At 43.6% G+C, this 20,153-nt stretch overlaps 1 protein-coding gene across 1 annotated transcript; it reads left to right on the top strand.

Annotated features, from left to right (window-relative positions):
- Positions 1-365: 365 nt before the first annotated feature.
- Positions 366-1,967, top strand: trim63a (tripartite motif containing 63a). Its single transcript, XM_081380398.1, has one exon. The coding sequence runs from the start codon at positions 477-479 to the stop codon at positions 1,512-1,514; it is 1,038 nt and encodes a 345-aa protein (XP_081236524.1). The 5' UTR covers positions 366-476; the 3' UTR covers positions 1,515-1,967.
- Positions 1,968-20,153: the final 18,186 nt, after the last annotated feature.

Consider the following 20,153-nt stretch of genomic DNA (forward strand, 5'->3'; position numbering starts at 1 on the left):
AGTTTATGTGGTACACAACTAACCCCTTGCTCAATTGTCCTAAAAATCCTCCTGACCTGCCATGTTGTTGTGCAGTCAGGGAAGGTCTGGATGTCTACATGCCAACAGCTATCACATGGGTCTTGTTTGGCCTGACTTTATGATTCGCCTACACATTTCTACTGCAGATGGAGAGTTTGGAAAGGGAGGGGGTCGTGTTGCTAAGTTTGGCATGTGACTTGTTCTTTAGTGGGTTGTGTTGGAGGGCAGCATGTTTTTTCGAATCAAGCCGCACAAACAAGTGGTGGGAGCAATCTTGTCACAGCCGCCTCACGGATCAAGTGTCACAGGCAGCTGGACAGTATAAAAGCCCTGAGTGCGTTCTGCCTCGACAGATCAAATAAGCCTCAGTAAAGGAAGAAGCAACCAGAAAAGCTCAAGCTCAACCAAAAGGCAAAGCAGTGAAGGTTATAAGGACTTTACCTCATACAACAGAAATGGACATCAGAACGGGTCAAATAGTCCGGGCTCCGAGTCCCATGGAGAGCCTAGAGAAGCAGCTGAGCTGCCCCATCTGCCTGGACATGTTCACAAAGCCAGTTGTCATTCTACCATGCCAGCATAATCTGTGCCGCGGCTGCGCCAGTGACCTCTACGACTCCAAAAACCCATACCACTACTCTGGAGGTATCTTCAGATGCCCTACCTGCCGCTTTGAGGTGGTTCTGGACCGCCACGGTGTCTATGGTCTTCAGAGGAACCTTTTGGTGGAGAACATCATTGACATCTACAAGCAGCAGTTGGAGAAAGGAGGTAATGCCCTTGAACCCCCATTGAAAACCAAAGAAACAAAAGAGCCTATGTGCGAGGTACACGAAGATGAAAAAATTAACATCTACTGCTTATCCTGCCAGACACCTACCTGCTCCATGTGCAAGGTATTCGGTCAGCACAAGGACTGTGAGGTTTCCACTCTAAAAGTTGTTTATGAAGCACAGAAGTCTGAACTTCAAAATGCAATCGACCTTCTAGGTGCCAGCAACAGCTGCCTAAAGGCGATGTTAACGCAGATGGAGGAAAACAGCAAAATGGTGGAAGCAAACAGCCAAGTGCAGAAGCAGAAGCTTGGGGAGAAGTTTGACCTACTCTATGCCATCCTAGAAGACCGCAAGACCCAACTCCTAGAGAAGATCGCTCAAGAACAGGATGAGAAGGTAGCTGTGGTGCGATCTCTAGTTCAGCAGTACAATGAACACCTGCAGGCCAGCGTCAAGCTGATGGATAAAGCCTCCCAGACAATAGACAACAGCAATACAGCAGAGTTCCTCATCGCTGCTAAGCAGCTAATCACTGAAGCCAAGGATACATCCAAAAACTCACAACTAGAGAGGCCAGAGCCAGGCTTTGAGAGTATGGACCACTTCACGCTCTTCACTGAAGATGCAGAGGTCATGCTTGCAAAACTGGACTTTGGAGTCAGTGGCGATGATGATGAGGAAGAGGAAGAGGAAGAGGAAGAGGAAGAAGAGGAATAAGCAATGATAGACTTTAGAAAAAAGACTTTGTAGGGAAAAAGAGATGACAGCAGATACAAACCTCAGTCATAAGGACAATAATCTAGCTGCTTTTGATAACTGTGAGACAAGGGAAGTGCAATCTTAAAGCAGTTTTAGTACAAATTGTACAAATTGCACCATTTGTAATGTCTTTTCCACTTGATTTTTGTACTTTTTTTATTAATATGGATGTTAATATTTAATTATGTTTTTTTATATTTTTATTAGAATGTAGAAGTTTATGTTTTGTTTGCTAAATTAAAGCTAGATTACATGCTGTAGAATACAGCTCTGCCAATTTACTTTAGAGTGTCATGTGAGATCCAAATGTTTGAATACTTGAAATATTAAATGCACTTGACTGATGAACTGCAATGTAATGTCCATTTTCATTGGATAATTTGGTGGAAATAAAAGGACTTACAAGAAAAAGTGTCACTTATTTAAATTATTCATTTGTTGAAGCGCACACACCTTCAGATGACCTTAAAATTCTTAACATTTTATCCCTTTTAACTGTGTGGCTATATCTGCATTCTCTCCAACCTATCCTTGTGAGGCATTGAGCGACACAGTTGGAGTGGGTGGTTATTTTAGCTTGGTGAGAATGAGAGAAGCCACATGACTCCAGGAATAGACTCACAGTAGGATGCAGGCCTCATGTTTCCAACCCTGACAATTACAGCTGCTGGTAGGCATGTTTGACAAAGTTATGGGCCAGAGGTTAACACTGACTCTTCTATCAACCACAGAAACAGTTGCTATGGCCCTAAAACAAACCCTAACAGAGGATTTGAATAACAATGTTGTACATGTCAAGCAACCAGTAAACAGCCATTAAAATGAATGCCATTCAAGGTTATATATAAGCTAGCTTTAGAGTGAACAATACCTTATTTTATCAGGATTTGCAAAAACTATAACGACTTTACAGAAACACCATCAACACTGGTCCTTGAAAAATAAACTATAAATATCAAATTAAATTACTATTAAATTTCCCTTAAAAATAAAAGCACCGAGACTGGAGAGATAAACCATGTCAACACATCTACACAGCATTTAGATGTTAAACTTAACTATTGCTAGTCAAACAATCATTTATTAATGATCATTAAAATGTAGTTGTACTCTATTTGTCAAAATATATATAAAAAATATTTTTCAATACATGTTTTGTAGAACCAGTCAAACTAATCTAAACATACATGTCATTATTCTACTCGTACCTGGCTATGAACCCAATGCCCTGTGGGCAAGATCCAGCATGCTGAACTACAATATGAGGACTGGCTTACCCCATTGGCTTACTCAGCATACTTTAATATGTCCATTAACAAATTCAGACTCAAATTTTTACATTTAACTATCACAGAGTACTTTTTTATAGAGACATAGAAAACAAAAACTTACAATAACAATTATGTGCCCATTTAAGAAAAATGTGGTATTGAACAAAAGAATCAGCTGTTTACAGGGTTGACCTGTTGATTTAAAATTCTCAAAGAATGTTGGTCTGAGCTGTTGTGAATAGTATCGTGCATGTCTGTCATGTATATTTATCTGTTTAGTTTGAGGCTCAGCTTTCCTGTTTCTAAAATGCTGGAGCTGAAGTCCACACCGGCACGGGATGAAGTGTGTGCACGAGTGTATCAATACCTTCTTGGTCCAGAAACTAATTTAAAGATGTTCCTCCAAGATTTGCCATAAAGAAATGAATAATTCATACAACTATAATTTTTAAGTACTATAATTATATTCTATTTATAATTGTAGTTTATTTATTAAATTCTATTTCTAATTATAATCGTTTTAAGTAATATAAATATACCTTATTTTCCATTAGGAAATGAGCCACAGGCAATACTTTAACTTCAGCATGAAATAATTTTGCCCACATTAAAGTGATTTCTATTATGGCCCCGTTTACAGCTTTCCCTTTTACAGTGTCAGTCTCATACTTTTCCATTTAACCACATTTATTCTTGAGAAACGTTTTAGATCGTTTTAGTTCCCATTTTACAGCTCATCAGTGAAACACTCAACCAGTGTGTGCAAAGATCCATTTGGTACATTTGAAAAGTCACTGAAAGCTCAGCAATGCTTCCCTAAATAAGAGCAGGACTTCCCCTAGCCATCACCTAAAGCAAGGGCAGTGCATAGGAGCTAATTTTAGAGTATTGAATCAGCCTGCCCTTAGTCTAGACCCAATGCACTAAAGGGCAACTCTCATTCAACCTCCTACCCTACAGCATGAATTAGGACAAATCTTTTACCTGAACCACAGCCCTAGAGATGGGCTTTTCTGTTGATCACTAAGATAGAGACAGTTCCAGACCAGGGAATGCATTGTTTAGCTATTAAATTCCAGGAGAGAATCTGCTGTGTCATTTTGCACTAGACACGAAACATTACTGACTGCGCTGTGGTGTGTAAAATTATCCCAGATTCATTTTTAGCCACCTCATACATTGCCTGTAGATGGGCGTATAGTAAATAGAAACTTTAACTCTGTCATCTTGCCATATGCCTCATAAGCTCTACTGTAATGTGGAAGTCAAAAGGTTGAACATGGCAGGTGGCAAATTCTATCCTTGCAGTTTTCCCAATGTAAGAAATGCATTTATTGTATGTACAAGGAAAAGTGATGTTGTGCTGAATATCAACATGTCTGTCATTCGGCTTGTATACTGTACAAAAGTTCATTAAGTTATTCATATACAGTAACTTTTATTTCAGACAAAAACTGGCCAGTTAGTTTATATTCTATAGGGTTTTCACGGTACCAAAATTCCAGTAGTCAGTACCAATAACAGTAACATTTTCATTTTAGGGTGAAAAATATCACTGTATCCCTTTAAATACAGTTGTAAATCCAGAAACATTACAGTGTACTGAGCAGCATGAAAAACAAAACTTGTATTCAAATTGTATGGGTTATAAACAAAAAACAATGAATCTCTTGTTCCCTTTCAGTCGGTCATGTTTGACGTCATGTTGGAACATCACTGACGTATTGGTATGTTCCGACGTGACATCTACATTCTTTCCTTCAGGGATCGAGGGTTACATACGTTACCCAGAGCCATAGAGAGAAAGAGTTGCGACACTCTTTGATGTCGCCGCTATGGCTGTCACGTGGTTCATGTAAGCCCCAATAGTTCCAAAACACACGCTGGCTGTCATGTTCTTCAATGGGACAGACAGCAGCGATTGCATTATTGAACGGTAAATATAAAATAAAACACACACCCAAGTCCTTTTTCAGCTGTTATTGCATTATTGCATATTGTTAATGTCAGTTCCCTTTCAAGGGAACTCCCGTTGCGTCGAGAATGACGCTATGGGGAACGCTTTGCGTGATGACGTCTTGAAGCACATGTAAAATCAGTCCAATGGTGTGGCGGAACGTCAGAGGCGGGTGACGTCACGTACCAGGAAGCTATAAAAGCCGGCCCGAAACAGAAAACGAAAGCTTTCTGAGTCTTCAGTTGCGCTCTGTGTTGAATCTGTCCGTTTATTTGGTGTTGTCTGTCTATATATCTATATATATATTATTCAGTATGGCGAGCAAGCAGCAGTTTAGAGTGTGTGTCCATCCCTGCCCGCGTTATTTAACGGGAGGTGACACACACACTCTTTGTGTTGTTTGTTTGGGAGAGGAGCATGCCCAGTCAGCACTCGAGGGTGGTGACTGTGTGCATTGCTGTGCGCTTCCATTGCGGACGCTCCGATCCCGTTTGGCTCGGTTCAATCCCGACCACGTTACCCAGGGCTCGGGTCCCGCCGCGGCTGAGGCTCGGCGGCGATCTCAGACCTGGGGTTCGCAAATGGATCTGTCAGTGGATGTTGAGACGGGCTCTGCCTTATCTCAGCCTCTTACTGACAGATCCAGTGCCTCTCATCAGGGTGTGGAAGCACGCGCGGCGGTTTCTTCCCCCCCGATGGAGGCACCAGTACTGCAACTTTCCAGCTCTGAGGAGTTGGATGTTGTGAGTATTGATGCTGAGTCTGAGGATTCGCCACCTCAGTCTCATGCGTTTGAAGAATTGCTTGATGTTATTACTAGAGCTGTTGACAGACTTTCAATTGAGTGGCCAGAGGATAGGCAGGACGTTCGTTCGAAAAGTAAGCTCGACGAACGCTTCCTGCCATCTCGTGCGCAGCCCCAGCGCAGGAGCCTGCCGTTTTTCCCCGATCTCCACACCGAGGTGTCGAGATCGTGGGGGAAACCAGTGTCTTACAGAGTTTATACACCACAAACATCACACTACTCCTCAATATATAAATATAAAGAGTATGGTTATGGGGAGATGCCGAAGGTGGAAGAGACGCTTGCGGGCTATCTCTCTCCAGCAACGGCATCTTCCCTGAAGGCTCCTACACTCCCCTCTAAGCCAGTTAAAGTAACATCTTCCCTGGTTCATAAATCATATGCAGCCGCTGGTCAAGCCGCAGCGTGTCTGCATACGATGTCAATCATGCAAGCATATCAGGCTGAATTATTGGGGGATTTAGAGGAGGGCGGGGGGATTGGTCCTGACACGGTGGCCGAACTACGCAGAGCCACAGATCTGTCTCTCAGGGCCACCAAGGAGACCGCTAAATCTATCGGGCGGTCTATGGCAGCCCTGGTGGCCACTGAGAGGCATCTGTGGCTCAATCTAAGTGATATCAAGGATAAAGAAAAGCATGTCCTCTTAGATGCTCCGGTCTCCACTGTTGGTTTGTTTGGCGATGCAGTTAACGTTGCGGTAGCAAAATCACAAGAAGCCGCTAAGCAAGCAGCTGCTCTCCAAAAACTTCTTCCCCGCCGTTCTTTCTATGAGGCTGCTGAGCGGGAGCAGCCTCACTCCTCTAAAAAGAGCGCTGATCATCGTGCCACTCAGAAACAGAGTGTGTCCTCCCGTGCTCCCCCACAAAAATCTCGGGGACACGGAGGGCGCGCTCAAACCCAGCAGTCTTCGAGGGGTAGAGCGGATCTGCGGACCGTTATTACCGCCAAGAAGGCTGCTGGGAAGAAATCCTGATGTCCGAGGGCTCAGGACATATGAGGGTAGTCCCCCCCCAAAGCAGAGCGGTTAACACCTCTTTTTACGGTGCCCGTCTCTCTTTGGTACCCTCAGGGGACCGTTCTGCCAACCCTGCCGCCTCAGGTGTTACAGGGCGCAGCGGTCTCCGGCGAGCACATATCTCAAGGACCACCCGGAAACGTAGTGGCCTCGGGATGCCCGCCCCCTCCGAGGAGGGTGTTAAAGCAGTCTGTTCGGTCGCTCCCTGCCGGTGCGCCGTTACAGGGCGTCGAATTGACTGCTCAACAACAACAAAATCCAGAAACCAGTCTCGAGAGGCTGGTACCTCTAGTAGAATCTTTGACAGCGTGGAAGCTACTGCCAAATGTTTCTCGTTGGGTCCTGCAGACCGTAGAAAAAGGGTATCAGATACAATTCAAGCAACGCCCACCTCGGTTTATGGGGGTCCTGCCCACAGTGGTGGGCCCCGAGCAGGTTCTGGTTATGGAACAGGAAGTAAACACTCTGTTAGAGAAAGGGGCCATAGAATATGTACCTCCCTCCAACAGGGAAACCGGGTTTTACAGCCGGTATTTCATAGTTCCGAAGAAGGACGGGGGATTGCGTCCCATTTTAGATCTTCGAGTTCTGAACGAGTCAGTCATGCAGCTCAAGTTCAAAATGTTAACATTGAGACAGATCGTGCCACAGATCAGGTCCGAGGACTGGTTTGTCACGATAGACCTCAAGGACGCATATTTCCATATTTCCATCCGTCCGTGTCATTGGAAGTTCCTGAGGTTTGCTTTCGGGGGCAAAGCATACCAATATCGTGTTCTTCCATTCGGCCTAGCTTTATCACCCCGCACTTTTACCAAATGCATGGATGCAGCTCTGGCGCCGCTGCGCCTCCAGGGTATTCGCATCATGAACTACATCGACGATTGGTTGATTTTAGCTCAGTCGCATCAGTTGGCGGTTCAACATCGAGATGTTGTTCTCGCCCACATGAAAGAGTTGGGGTTACGGCTGAACGCCAAGAAGAGTGTGCTTTCTCCACTCCAGAGGACCACTTTTTTAGGCGTAGTTTGGGATTCAGTGTCGATGCAGGCGCGCCTGTCACCGCCACGTATAGAGTCCATCCTTGCAGCTGTGAAAAGTGTAAAGCTAGGCCAGCTACTCACTGTCAAACAGTTCCAGAGACTGTTGGGTCTCATGGCAGCAGCTTCCAACGTGATACCTTTTGGACTGCTACACATGAGGCCCCTGCAGTGGTGGCTCAGGACCAGGGGGTTTTCCCCGAGGGGCAACCCATTTCGCACAATCAGGGTCACGCGGCGATGCTTACGTGCCCTGGTTATGTGGAAGAAACCTTGGTTCCTGTCCCAGGGCCCAGTGTTGGGAGCTCCTTGTCGTCGCAAACTGCTAACGACGGATGCTTCCCTCACGGGTTGGGGAGCGATCCTGGAAGGTCGCTCAGCTCAAGGTCTGTGGGAAGACCATCATCGTTCCTGGCATATCAATCGCCTAGAGATGTTAGCTGTCTTCCGGGCTCTGAGGAGCTTTATCACAGATCTCAGGGGACACCATGTGCTAGTACATACGGACAACACGTCGGTAGTCGCCTATATCAACCACCAAGGGGGTTTGCGCTCGCGCCCGTTATCCAACTTGGCACGCCATATCCTCTTGTGGTCCCAGGGGAAGTTACTGTCACTCAGGGCAGCTTACATCCCCGGGGTCCAGAATATAGGAGCAGACACTCTGTCGAGGCAGGGGCCGAGGCCCGGGGAATGGAGGCTCCACCCCGAGGTGGTGGAGCTTATATGGAGGGAGTTCGGCCAAGCACAAGTGGATCTGTTTGCGTCTCGAGAGACGTCTCACTGTCCACTTTGGTTCTCCCTCACGCATCCAGCTCCTCTGGGACTGGATGCTATGGTTCAGACGTGGCCGAGGCTACGTCTGTACGCCTTTCCCCCAGTTGCTCTGCTCCCGGGAGTTCTGGAGAGAGTTCGCAGGGACCGGGTTTGCCTACTTCTTATAGCCCCGCGTTGGCCGGGCAGAGTATGGTTTCCCGATCTGGTCTCCCTCCTCGACGGGCATCCTCTGGAGTTACCCGTCAGGAGAGACCTTCTGTCCCAGGCAGGGGGCTCAATATTTCACCCCCGCCCAGAACTGTGGAACCTGTGGGCTTGGCCTCTGAGGGGGCCCAGCTCATAGAGTCAGGTCTCTCAACTGAGGTTGTTGAGACCATTCTACAGTCCAGAGCTCCCTCCACGAGGAAACTTTATGCCCTGGAGTGGAGAGTCTTCACTTCTTGGTGTAGTGACCGTCGGTTGGACCCAGTTAACTGCCCAATTGGTACAGTGCTGGAGTTCCTGCAGGACCGGTTCACAGCAGGTCTAACCCCGTCCACTTTAAAGGTTTATGTGGCGGCCATAGGTGCTTACCACATTCCTTTGGGTGGAATGTCTGTGGGGAAAGACCCTTTGATATCTCATTTCCTTCGTGGCAATTGGAGGCTGAGGCCTGCAGTTCGCTCTAGGGTGCCACCATGGGATTTGTCCATTGCGTTACAAGGCTTGTCCCTGGCCCCCTTTGAGCCAATTGAGGAGGTTCCTGAGAAGTTTTTAACGCTGAAAGCTCTTTTCCTTCTTGCTATTTCCTCTCTCAAGAGAATAGGGGATCTCCAAGCGTTGTCGGTTGCTCCGTCATGCTTGGAGTTTGCTCCGGGTATGATCAAAGCATTTCTTCATCCAAGACCGGGCTATATCCCCAAGGTCCCCACTAATGTGGTCAGACCTATTGTTCTGCAGGCCTTCTGTCCTCCTCCCTTTCAAAATGCGGACCAGGAGGCTAATAATTTGCTTTGCCCTGTGCGGGCGTTAGACGCATATGTCCACAGAGCTGCCCTGTGGCGAAAAAGTGATCAATTATTTGTGTGCTTTGGGTCCCCTAACAAAGGAGGTCCAGTGTCTAAGCTAAGGATGAGCAAGTGGGTGGTCGAGGCTATCTCACTTGCTTATGAGGCGGCTGGGCAGCCTTCTCCTTTGGCTGTCCGGTCGCACTCGACGAGGAGTATGGCGGCCTCTAAGGCCCTTATTTCAGGAGTTTCTTTACAGGACGTCTGTGATGCGGCAGGCTGGTCCTCACCGCACACTTTCGTCAGGTTTTACTCTCTGGATCTAGACTCTGCTCCAGGGTCTCATGTTTTGTCTTCCTAGTGCTGCTCTCCAGATTACACACAGGACAGACATTCGTAGCTATGGAGGCGTTGGTATAGACGTTCCCCATAGCGTCATTCTCGACGCAACGGGAGTTCCCTTGAAAGGGAACGCCTCGGTTACGACTGTAACCTCGGTTCCCTGAAGAGGGAACGAGCGTTGCGTCGCCTTGCCATATCTCCTTCATGCCTGTCAGCTCGACTTCAGACTTTTACGAAGCTTTCGTTTTCTGTTTCGGGCCGGCTTTTATAGCTTCCTGGTACGTGACGTCACCCGCCTCTGACGTTCCGCCACACCATTGGACTGATTTTACATGTGCTTCAAGACGTCATCACGCAAAGCGTTCCCCATAGCGTCATTCTCGACGCAACGCTCGTTCCCTCTTCAGGGAACCGAGGTTACAGTCGTAACCGAGGCGTTTTGCATTTGGAGATAAGTTTTAGGCTATATTTTTGGAGGGAAAAGCTTAGTGTTCATGTTCGCATGGGTAGTAGCACTGGCTTTAGCGGCTCTAACTTAACTTTTCCATATCATTCATCTGATGATGGACGTCTCATGATATTTATTTTAGCACAACTGGGCTGTATTAGGCTATTGATTCCCGTGACTTTGCTTATAAATTTTGATTCAGCCATTAGCCTACCTTCGTGATCACACAAAGAGGTCTGCCGTGGCGGTCCGTTCAGAGTTCGCTTAAATATTTTTTATTGAACAATGACAGACAACAAAAATGTGTGCTTGTGTGGGTGTGTGTGAACAAGAAAAACAAAAACCAGGGGCAGGTTTCCATGAAACAGACAGGACTGGTGATCCCATAACAATCCTAGAGGTCCAGCATTGTTCTCACAAGCCGCTTCACTCAAGACAATAAAACATAATGAAAAGTTAGTATATCCCCAAAAATTTAATTAAATAAAAGTTGGTATAAAGGTGGTAGCGATTCATTACCGAACTCTTACTGTCACAGCTGACGAAGTCGCACTAGCTAGCAGGCAGTGCTTGAAAATTGGTTGAAACAACCAACATAAAATATAAATAATTACGCTGTGCATGTACAAATGAAGACCAGTATAAGCATCGCAAAGGGACTCTGATACAATATAGACAGTTGACAATTCAAAAGAGATCGATATTTCAGCAACTTAACTCTGGAACAACTCGACGCGCAGCAATGTAAGTGAATGGGGTCCAACGCCCAAATGACAGTGTTTGGAACTAATCCGATCTTCAAATCCCGGAACTAGGCGGTTAAAAGCGGCGCCATTTTTTTACAACGGAGGTCTATGGGAGTGTCGCAACTCTTTCTCTCTATGGCTCTGACGTTACCGAGACATTTTTTTAGCAGGGAGTCAGTGTTTGGGAATACTTACATGTAATTTATACACATATAACATGATATCAGGTCAAATATTTTACAAGAGAACAAAACGTTACGGTTGTTTAAACCAATGAGCGGTGTTGTCAGCAAGTAGTTTCCCAAAAAACTACTTTAAATAGACAAAAAAATAATTTAAAGGAAGTGTAATTAAAAATTATGTGATCTCGGACATTTATACAGTGTGTGCCAGTGTAATGCTGCTAGCTGTGCCAGTGAGCATAACAACCGCACCACAGCAGAGGTAGAGCCAATAGTATAATCTTGCAATACTGGAGACTGCAGTTTCAGGACCACATTTCAAGGACCCTAGTTCTTTCTTTCTCGCAACCTACCGAATTGGATCACCACACTTATACAAGATGGACGTCAATCACAGTTTGAGTACTGAATGTGAATACATTTTTTTAATGTTAGAAACAATGCAAAGTTAATGCAGCCGAAGTGAGAGCTGCTAACTGTGAATTAAGAATTAGTTCACATGTATTGTAATCGTTCCCGCGTTTAATTAATTTGTTCCCGCATTTTTAATCCGTTCCCTAGTTTTAGTTAAATCATGGACAATAATTTGTTTCGCCGACTTCCTTCATTTTATTAAATGCATGTGTTAAAGCAACACTATGGAACTTTTCCTCTGCGGTCCCCCTACAGGTTGGAAGTGAAATTGTCCATTACCGCTGTCGTAAATCATTTAGCCCACCGCAGTCTACTGTCGCACGCACGCCCACTGTTTATCCAGCACCGGCTTTGGAATGAACGATGTCCACAGACAAGATAGAGTATGATGCATGATTTTATGAAAGTATGATGTATTGCGACATCAGAAACGAAGAAAAACAAAATAATTACTATTGTAACGCTTGCCGTAAAGCAAGTCAAATTTGTAGTCTTCTTATGTCTCATTAGAACTACAGAAACGCGACTCAATCTGGCAATCTTACATAGTGTGGTTATAGCAGATAAAGGACCGCAAAGTGGAGGCATAAGTGCCTTTCACCCTGTTACGACTTGATGAACCACTGAAACGATTTTGGAAACATTATTTTAAGGTACAATTTTTTACATAATATTGCTTTAAATTGTTTGTATTCTTTGTACTAATTTGTTCTCTAATTTTGATTTAAAGGGGACCTATTATGCCCCTTTTCACAAGATGTAAAATAAGTCTCTGATGTCCCCAGAGTGTGTATGTGAAGTTTTAGCTCAAAATACCCAACAGAATTTTATTTACAGCACGTTTAAATCATCATTTTTTGGGTCTGTGAAAAACGCTAAATGCTAAGGAAATGCTAAATCTCCTTTAATGCTAATGAGCTGCTGGTTCACGGCACAGGGGACGGAGCCTAAGCAGCCGGCATCAGAGCCAGAACAGGAAGATGATAATAATAAAACAGACAGTCACAGTAATGGTGTTCATTTCGACCATAAAAATGCCTACAGAGTCAGAGAATATATGCTGTATGGAGTTGGAACAGGTATAGTTTAGTTTAATTACGAAATTTATAACCTATTTGGCATTGCTTGTATACACTATTAAAGCAGGGCTCAGTAGTTTCGGGATTTATTCGCTGTTTTCTCGCTTTTTGCTCGCAGGTTTCTCTATAGAGCTCCCCCCACAGCTTCGGAATAGATATTTGACAACACTGTTGTAAAAACTCGTTGGCGATTCTCAGACACCAGAGGCTATAGATCAACGACATCAAAGCAGATGGGACATTTTTTAAAACGTCTTCTTCATTCGGGTTCAAACAGCGTGAGGGAGCGCAATAATGACAGCATTTTAGCAGATTTCTTTTGGCCGTAAAGCAATTGTTTACATCGCGAGACCTGATATCACGAGATACTTCCTGATGCGGCGGCTGGCGGCCCGCCGGCTCAAAGTTGCAAGTGCAGATTTTCCGCTCACGGGCACCAGGGGGGTGCGAAACGACCACCATTCAACCCAAAATAAGTAATATAACCATTCCAATGACTCTGAAGCTGTTCAGTTAAGGTAAAAAAGTTACTTAGTTTACCTTGAATGCAAGCCTGCTGTAGGACTCCGTCTGACGATCTGAATTGTCTGAATGATGACACAAAATATACTGATGAGTTTAATAAAGTTTACTGTATGTCACACAAAAGATGAAGCATAAGTTTTTCTTCAGAAAATCACTGTTAGAGCTGAGTAAACAGTATAAGAAGTGCATAAGTAACTTAAATTTCTGTAGAGTTGAGGGAGCATTTTCTTTGAAAAACAAAATGAATCCACCTCGTCTTCAGTGGCTGGCAGATTTCAAGAGTAAATAGAGAGAGCTATGTGAATGAATACATCCAGCTACAACACCTTCAACGCTTGGGAGATGCTTCGACGCTTCTCGTGAGTGCATTGCTGCAGCAATGGTGGATGTGTAAACTCGCAGTGAACTCGATCAGGGCGGGTCTAAATTATAACGGCGGTGTCAGTCAACACTCGTGGGCATCGAGATCATCGTGATGTCACTAAAGCCACATTCTGAAAACAGGTCGTTTGGAGAGACTGCTTATGATTTATGGGGATAAAAAAAAAAGGAGTGAGTGGATTTTTATCACTGTAGGGTGGATGTGTACACACACTGCCAACACACATTTATGTCCAAACACCATACAAAAGTGAATTTTGCATAATAGGTCCCCTTTAAATGTAATGAGTTACGATTTAGTAAAATGACGGAACATATTCGTATGCATGTCCACGATATATACACAGCATGGAGATCATGAAGGAAAAGGAAGGGTCATGGGGGAAGGGCGGCTATATCCTGACAGAAACCGCTCGTCAAACCTACCACGAGCGACTTACCGTTTTTCACGCCCCAAAGTCAGATCCAATCTGGCTGTGGCACGGGCAATGATGTCAATTAAATTCCCTGAATGCGGGGCAGTACAAATACTGTCCTCGGCCTCTTCAGCCACATCTGCCTCCTCTTAACTGGATGGCACCAGTATGATATCTGCTGGATCGGATGACTCGAGAGACAGCACATCCTGATCCAACAGATCGCTCGAGTCCATGACCAAGGAGTGTAAATGGGCCAAACCTTTTTCAAACTCCTCTGCTAGCTTGATCTGCGATCCCCATGACCTAAGCCTCTGCTATGCCTCGGGAACAGTGGGGCTTGAGCCGCGAGGCACAGACGTTTTCCTACATCCCTCGAGAATAAGGAGAAACACGAACTGAGCTTTCTCATTGAGAATTTCTCACAATGAGCCCATTCAGAACCCTCAAGAACTGAACCTGCATGCTCCTCACCTACACAATAAACACACAGTACACGTATGTCCTTAGGTGTAAAATATCTGGGACACGGAGGCACACACTTCTGGATACTGCCTTCACCACGTGCTAACTATACAAACGGCTGATGACGTGTACTAAGGGGGCTCTGCTTACGATGCTCCATTGAAATTAGACACAGGTCACGGTCACCCTGGCGTCCCCATAGCTTTGATCCAAGAAGCAGTGTAGAGATGCACAAACAAGAAATATGAAGCACACCAAGAATGGACCATTTTAATGGACTGTGGTGATGCTTTTCCACAGTTATCAACTTCGCAAATCTAGTAAAATGTTTCATATTTTCATTGCTATAATATCACAATGCTATATCGTGTTATATAACCTTGGCAGTAAATGAAAAAAAAAAAAAAAAAACTAATGTTGCTGTGACTGTGAGGATGTTTCTAAAACAAAGGCTGAGGGACTGACAGACAATTTGACATTTTTCTCTCTTCTGACTGCTGTAATGAATCTCTCTATATTTTTCCCTCTTTTGGACGGTCCTGGAAAAGATATCACAGATTTTTTTTTCATTTGTTTTTAGCTTACAGCAAATGCAAATGCAAATACTAAAATTATATTTGCTGTTGTCTCCCATTCCCCGCAGAAGTTTACCCAACTATGATGACTCCCGCTTTTGAGAACCCCATGTTGAAAAGATGTCCTTCATTCGTGTGATATTCGAGGGTATTTCTAAATGGCAAAATAGCACAAGTACATCTCGAAGACATCTATTTGATGTCTGCATTTACATGAGTGTTTGCTCATCTGCAATATGTCTCTAGGATGTTTCCTGTTAGATGTCATATAGACATTTAGAAGATATCATTAAAATGTTTAAGATTCACACAATTGCGTGTGTGACTGTGTGATCAGTGTGACTGATTTTAACAGTTCAACAAACAAAAAGGTAGGTCATATACCATGATGTAACTTTTAAACAGTATTGTCAATATTGTTTGCTGTATTAAAATAATAGTTAACCAGAGCTGTTGAAAAACAGAGTAACGACAAACAGAGTTACAAGTAACGCGTGTTGTGAAGCAACCAATAGTTCCAGCTGTTACAGTACATGTTGGCATTCAGTGGCAAGACAGTGTCCAAGACAGACACTGGAAACACAGGCAGGAATCGTGATTCGTGACACCAGCATTGAATCCCATTCATTTCAGTGTTTCTCAAGCACATTCACTGGCAAGTTAATTACAGCATTTTCTGACATTTTAACACATTAGTTGACCTCTCGTTAGGGACTGTTCGTTATTTATTTAAGGGGCCACCGGAGGAGTTTTGAGATCTGTTGTCAAAAAAGACATGACCCTCCCTTCGCCAGCAATACATTTTTCTATGACCCTCCAAAATGATTGTGAAAAAAGGCATGACCCTCCCCGATAATTTATTGATTAGCCTAATTGTGTACTGGTTTGCGCTTGGCAAAGATGTTCAGATAGTCATTGTTTGTTTGTTTTTTAAACCATAAACTCTTGCTTTCTCATCTTACTAGGGCTGTAACGATAGACCAAAACCTACGATTCGGTTCGTATCACGATTTTTTATTTTAGATTTGAAAAAAATCATGTTTTCGGTGCTGATGCGGTGTGACCAAGCGTGCCGCACAAGCCCTGAAAAGTGAAGCCAAAACGTCTCGATCGCCCCCCGGTGACTGGTCCTAGTATAGGTCATAAGCCCCGCCTCCCCATGTTATTCAACGGAACGCGAGACCAACTAAACAATTAAATTACACTTCAAATATCTTTTTTCCAAAGGTGGTTTCTTTCATTTGCTGTCGTTTTTATCACGCTGATGTAAGTTCTAGTATCTGTTTCCAAAATAAGTTGGTTTTTAGTTAGTTACGTGATGCGGTGGTGTAACGTAATGATTGACAGCTGTGATTGACAGGTTCTCCGAGCGAAGTAGTCACTGAAGCACCAACGGACATTTTTTTCGGGATCTTCGGAGGACTGAGGAGATTTTATTTACTTTATTTTAACAAGCCTCTTGTCGTACTGCAATCAATTTTTAAAAAAGTGTGCAGAATCCACTCTCCCTGAGTGCATTCGGCGAGAGTGAGGGCGGAGCGTTGATCTCGCGGCTTTACTTCCTGCTCGCTACTGCGCAGGTTTGGTCCCGAAATCGCTACTGCGCAGACTCAAGTTCCAATATGTCAGCGCCATATCGGGACTCTGGCGGCTTCAGTTCTCATCAATGGAAGAGAGCGAAGGGGCGTCGTCCATATTTTTTTACAGTCTATGGGTGTGACTCGTTCAACATGTGGGTGGCGCTGCCAATAAAGCATCTAAAAGCTGTCACAAAGAACCGGCAAAAGTAATGATTATTAATATGTCAAATATAGCAAGGAGACATTTTAATTGTTTATTAATAAACATGTGTTTTCTGTGTCTACTGCAAAGATGAAGTTGACGATGTGTCGCGAATCTCGCGATCTTCTCAGAAATGCCAACCATGCTTCAATATCTGACGCTCAAAGCACCCTTTAGCGTCCATATGAGACGCATAACCCTACCACAGACCTAAACCTACCCAACCGAAGCGTCTCATATTGACGCTAAGGGTGCTTTGTGCGTCGGATATTGACGCTTCCGAAAGCGTCAGTTACATGACGCCTAAACCTACCCATAACCGAAGCGTCACATATGGACGCTAAAGGGTGCTTTGAGCGTCAGATATTGAAGCATGGTTGAAAGTGACAAAAAGTGACGCCTTAGGTATGAGAATGTGTTGGAAATGCACATTTCATAAAGAGAAAGCAGTCTGTTTTCTTTAGTTATGAATTGTTCTGTTTAAAAGTAGACATTTCAAGCTTTCTATATATTTCTCAGGTCTGTGAGGCAAGTAGCATAGCCTACCTTAAGCTGAGTTTCGGATCATTTATGAGACAAGATCCAGTTCACTCGCCCGCGCCTCCGTGTCATGATTATCTATTTTCTACTTTAGACTACTTCTTATTTATTAAATCCAGATGAAACATTGATTAAAATTAAGATAAAATTAATAAAAAAACGAAATTCACTTTAAAGAAAGGCTTTGTGCTTTTTGAGGTCTCTGTGAAATTTTTAAAGTCGCTTCAGCGCAGTCATGTCCGTAATGGAGAACTGTCACGCCCGTAACATTTTTATTTATTTATTTTTCACATAAATGCGAACACGAAAAATAAAATAAAAAATATTATAATATTTTATTATCTGTGGAGGCCGATCTTTATTCATCCGGTGGGTAGCCTATATATCTTTTGGTTTGCACAGTGTAATTTATAGAATTACTAAAAAATATTTTGCCACCTAAAAGTTAAAGATTTTTTGTGTCACACGCAGTGGTTAAATTGGGCCGGGGCTCTCCGGGGCTCAGCCCCGGCACATAAGCCTGCTCGTTTGCAGTCAGTTGCTTATTGGAAATTATGTCACATAAAATTTGATGAAAGTGATGCTTTTGAAAACATATTTCTGATTATAAATGAAAGATTTTGAAATGGCATGTCTATTTAGTCTCGGCGGAGCTGAGAACAATCGTGACACGGCCGTAGTCTTGTTCAGCTGCTTAATCTCGTTGTCAGTCGACCATGATCGCTTACCGCTCGCGCATGCCATGCGCATAGGTAGGCTACTTCTCAGAACTCCGACACGGATAAATGTACGCAGCAATAATGAATGTTCCTGGGAGATCCGTTGTTGCACGGGATGTGGAAGCGCGCAAAAGTTCCAGAACCTTCTAACGTTACTGCCTTGAAAAAAAAAAAAAAACGAGCTGCTGGCCGCCGCTGCAGCAGCAGATCAATTTTGTCAAGTTCAGCACAATGTTGGTTGTATAAACAGTGCCCTGCATTGAAAGACAAGGTAATGAAAATATATTTGGCACATTGTATGGGTCACTATATCATAACAAGGTAATACAATGTGTAATCAAGCGTTTTATATTTAATATGAGGAAAATAGGCTACACATGACATGCCGTAGACGTGACACAAAAAATCTTTAACTTTTAGGTGGCGAAATATTTTTTTTGTAATTCTGTGAATTACACTGCAAACCACAGTAACTACCCTCCGGATGAAGAAGGGTTGGCTCTCCACAGAACATAACATATTCATTTTTTTTTATATTTTCATGTTCGCATATGAGGAAAAAACAATGTTACATACGTGAGCGCTGAAAGCGGCACTAAAAGACTGTTTAAAACTTTCACTGAGACCTCAAACAGAAAGCACAAAGCCTTTCTTTAAAATGAATTTCGTTTTGTATTAATTGTATCTTAATTTTAATCAATGTTTCATATATTTCATTTAAATATAGGCTAGTAGCCTATATAGACAATATAATCACGACACGGACGCGCCGGCGAGTGAACTGGACTCTCGTAAGGGAGCCTACTTGCCTGACAGACCTGATAAATATATCTATAGAAAGCTTGGAAGGTCTTCTTTTAAACATGACAATTCAAAACGAAAGAAATCAGACCGCTGCTTGTGTAATCCGAAATGTGCATTTCTCTCTGGCGCGTTCACTACTGCGAAGATTGCGAGGATAGCATCGTCAACTTCATCTATGCAGGGCACTGACACAGAAAACACTTGTTTATTAATAAACAATTAAAATGTCTCCTTGCTATATTTTACATATTCATAATCATTACTTTTGCTGGTTCTTTGTGACAGCTTTTATGTGCTTTATTGGCAGCGCCACCCTCACATGAACGCGTCACCACCGCATCAGCACCGAAAACAGGACATTTTTTTCAATCCCTGTTTTGGCAGGGGAAAAACTGATCAGAAAATGTTACGAAACGTTGTAGAAATCTAGTGGAGTAGAAAGTATAATAATTACTGCAAAATGTAACGAAGTAAAAGTCAAAAGTATGCACTATTGATTCTACTTAGGCCTACAGAAACGAAGTAAGCTATTTGTACTTCGTTTCATTCCACCACTGCTGATTAACAGTAATGTAAATGCTAAATGTCCTAATACCTGTTGATACTACAACAATGCAAATATGCTCTTAACCTTGCAGTTTTTCACAGATTATGTAAGACTCAATTTATCCATTTCTTTTGCACAAAACTCTCCAGAAAATGCCATTTTATAGTTTATTTTTCAAAAAAAAATTCCCGGGGGGGCGTACCCCCGGACCCCCCTAGGGAGAGCCCCCCCACATAATAAATCCCAATTTAAACCCTGGTCACACGTCACATGTAGGCTATATTTCCCTCATATTAAATATAAAACACATGTGTAGACTGATATTTTTCTAATGTCTTGACTCCTTTCAGACGTTTCTGTTATGACAGAGACGAGGAAGCAGGCTGCAAGTAAAACTCTTTATTGTAGTAGAATAATAGATGAAGTAGTATGCAAAGTCCAGGGTGATGCAGGCGGTGGCGCAGGGACTTTGATGGTCAGACACGGTGAAGACAGTGATGAGTGCTCTGAAGTGACGATAGTAATCCAGACAAGTAACACATCCACGAGACGAAACCGGAACACAGGAACTCAGGATGGCAACGAAGAACAGGAACAAGAACGGGACCAGAAACACACAGAGACTTCATGCAACGATCTGACAGGGGAAATGAGAAAGTGATGAGAATATATACTGTGATGAGATGGGTTGCAGCTGATGATTAGTGACTGCAGCTGGATCGCTGATCAGAGGTAACGAGCCGGACACACCCACTCACGCGCTCACACACACGTAAAC

The sequence above is a fragment of the Scardinius erythrophthalmus genome (genome assembly GCF_964197995.2).
Source record: "Scardinius erythrophthalmus genome assembly, chromosome: 12".
Taxonomy (NCBI): domain Eukaryota; kingdom Metazoa; phylum Chordata; class Actinopteri; order Cypriniformes; family Leuciscidae; genus Scardinius; species Scardinius erythrophthalmus.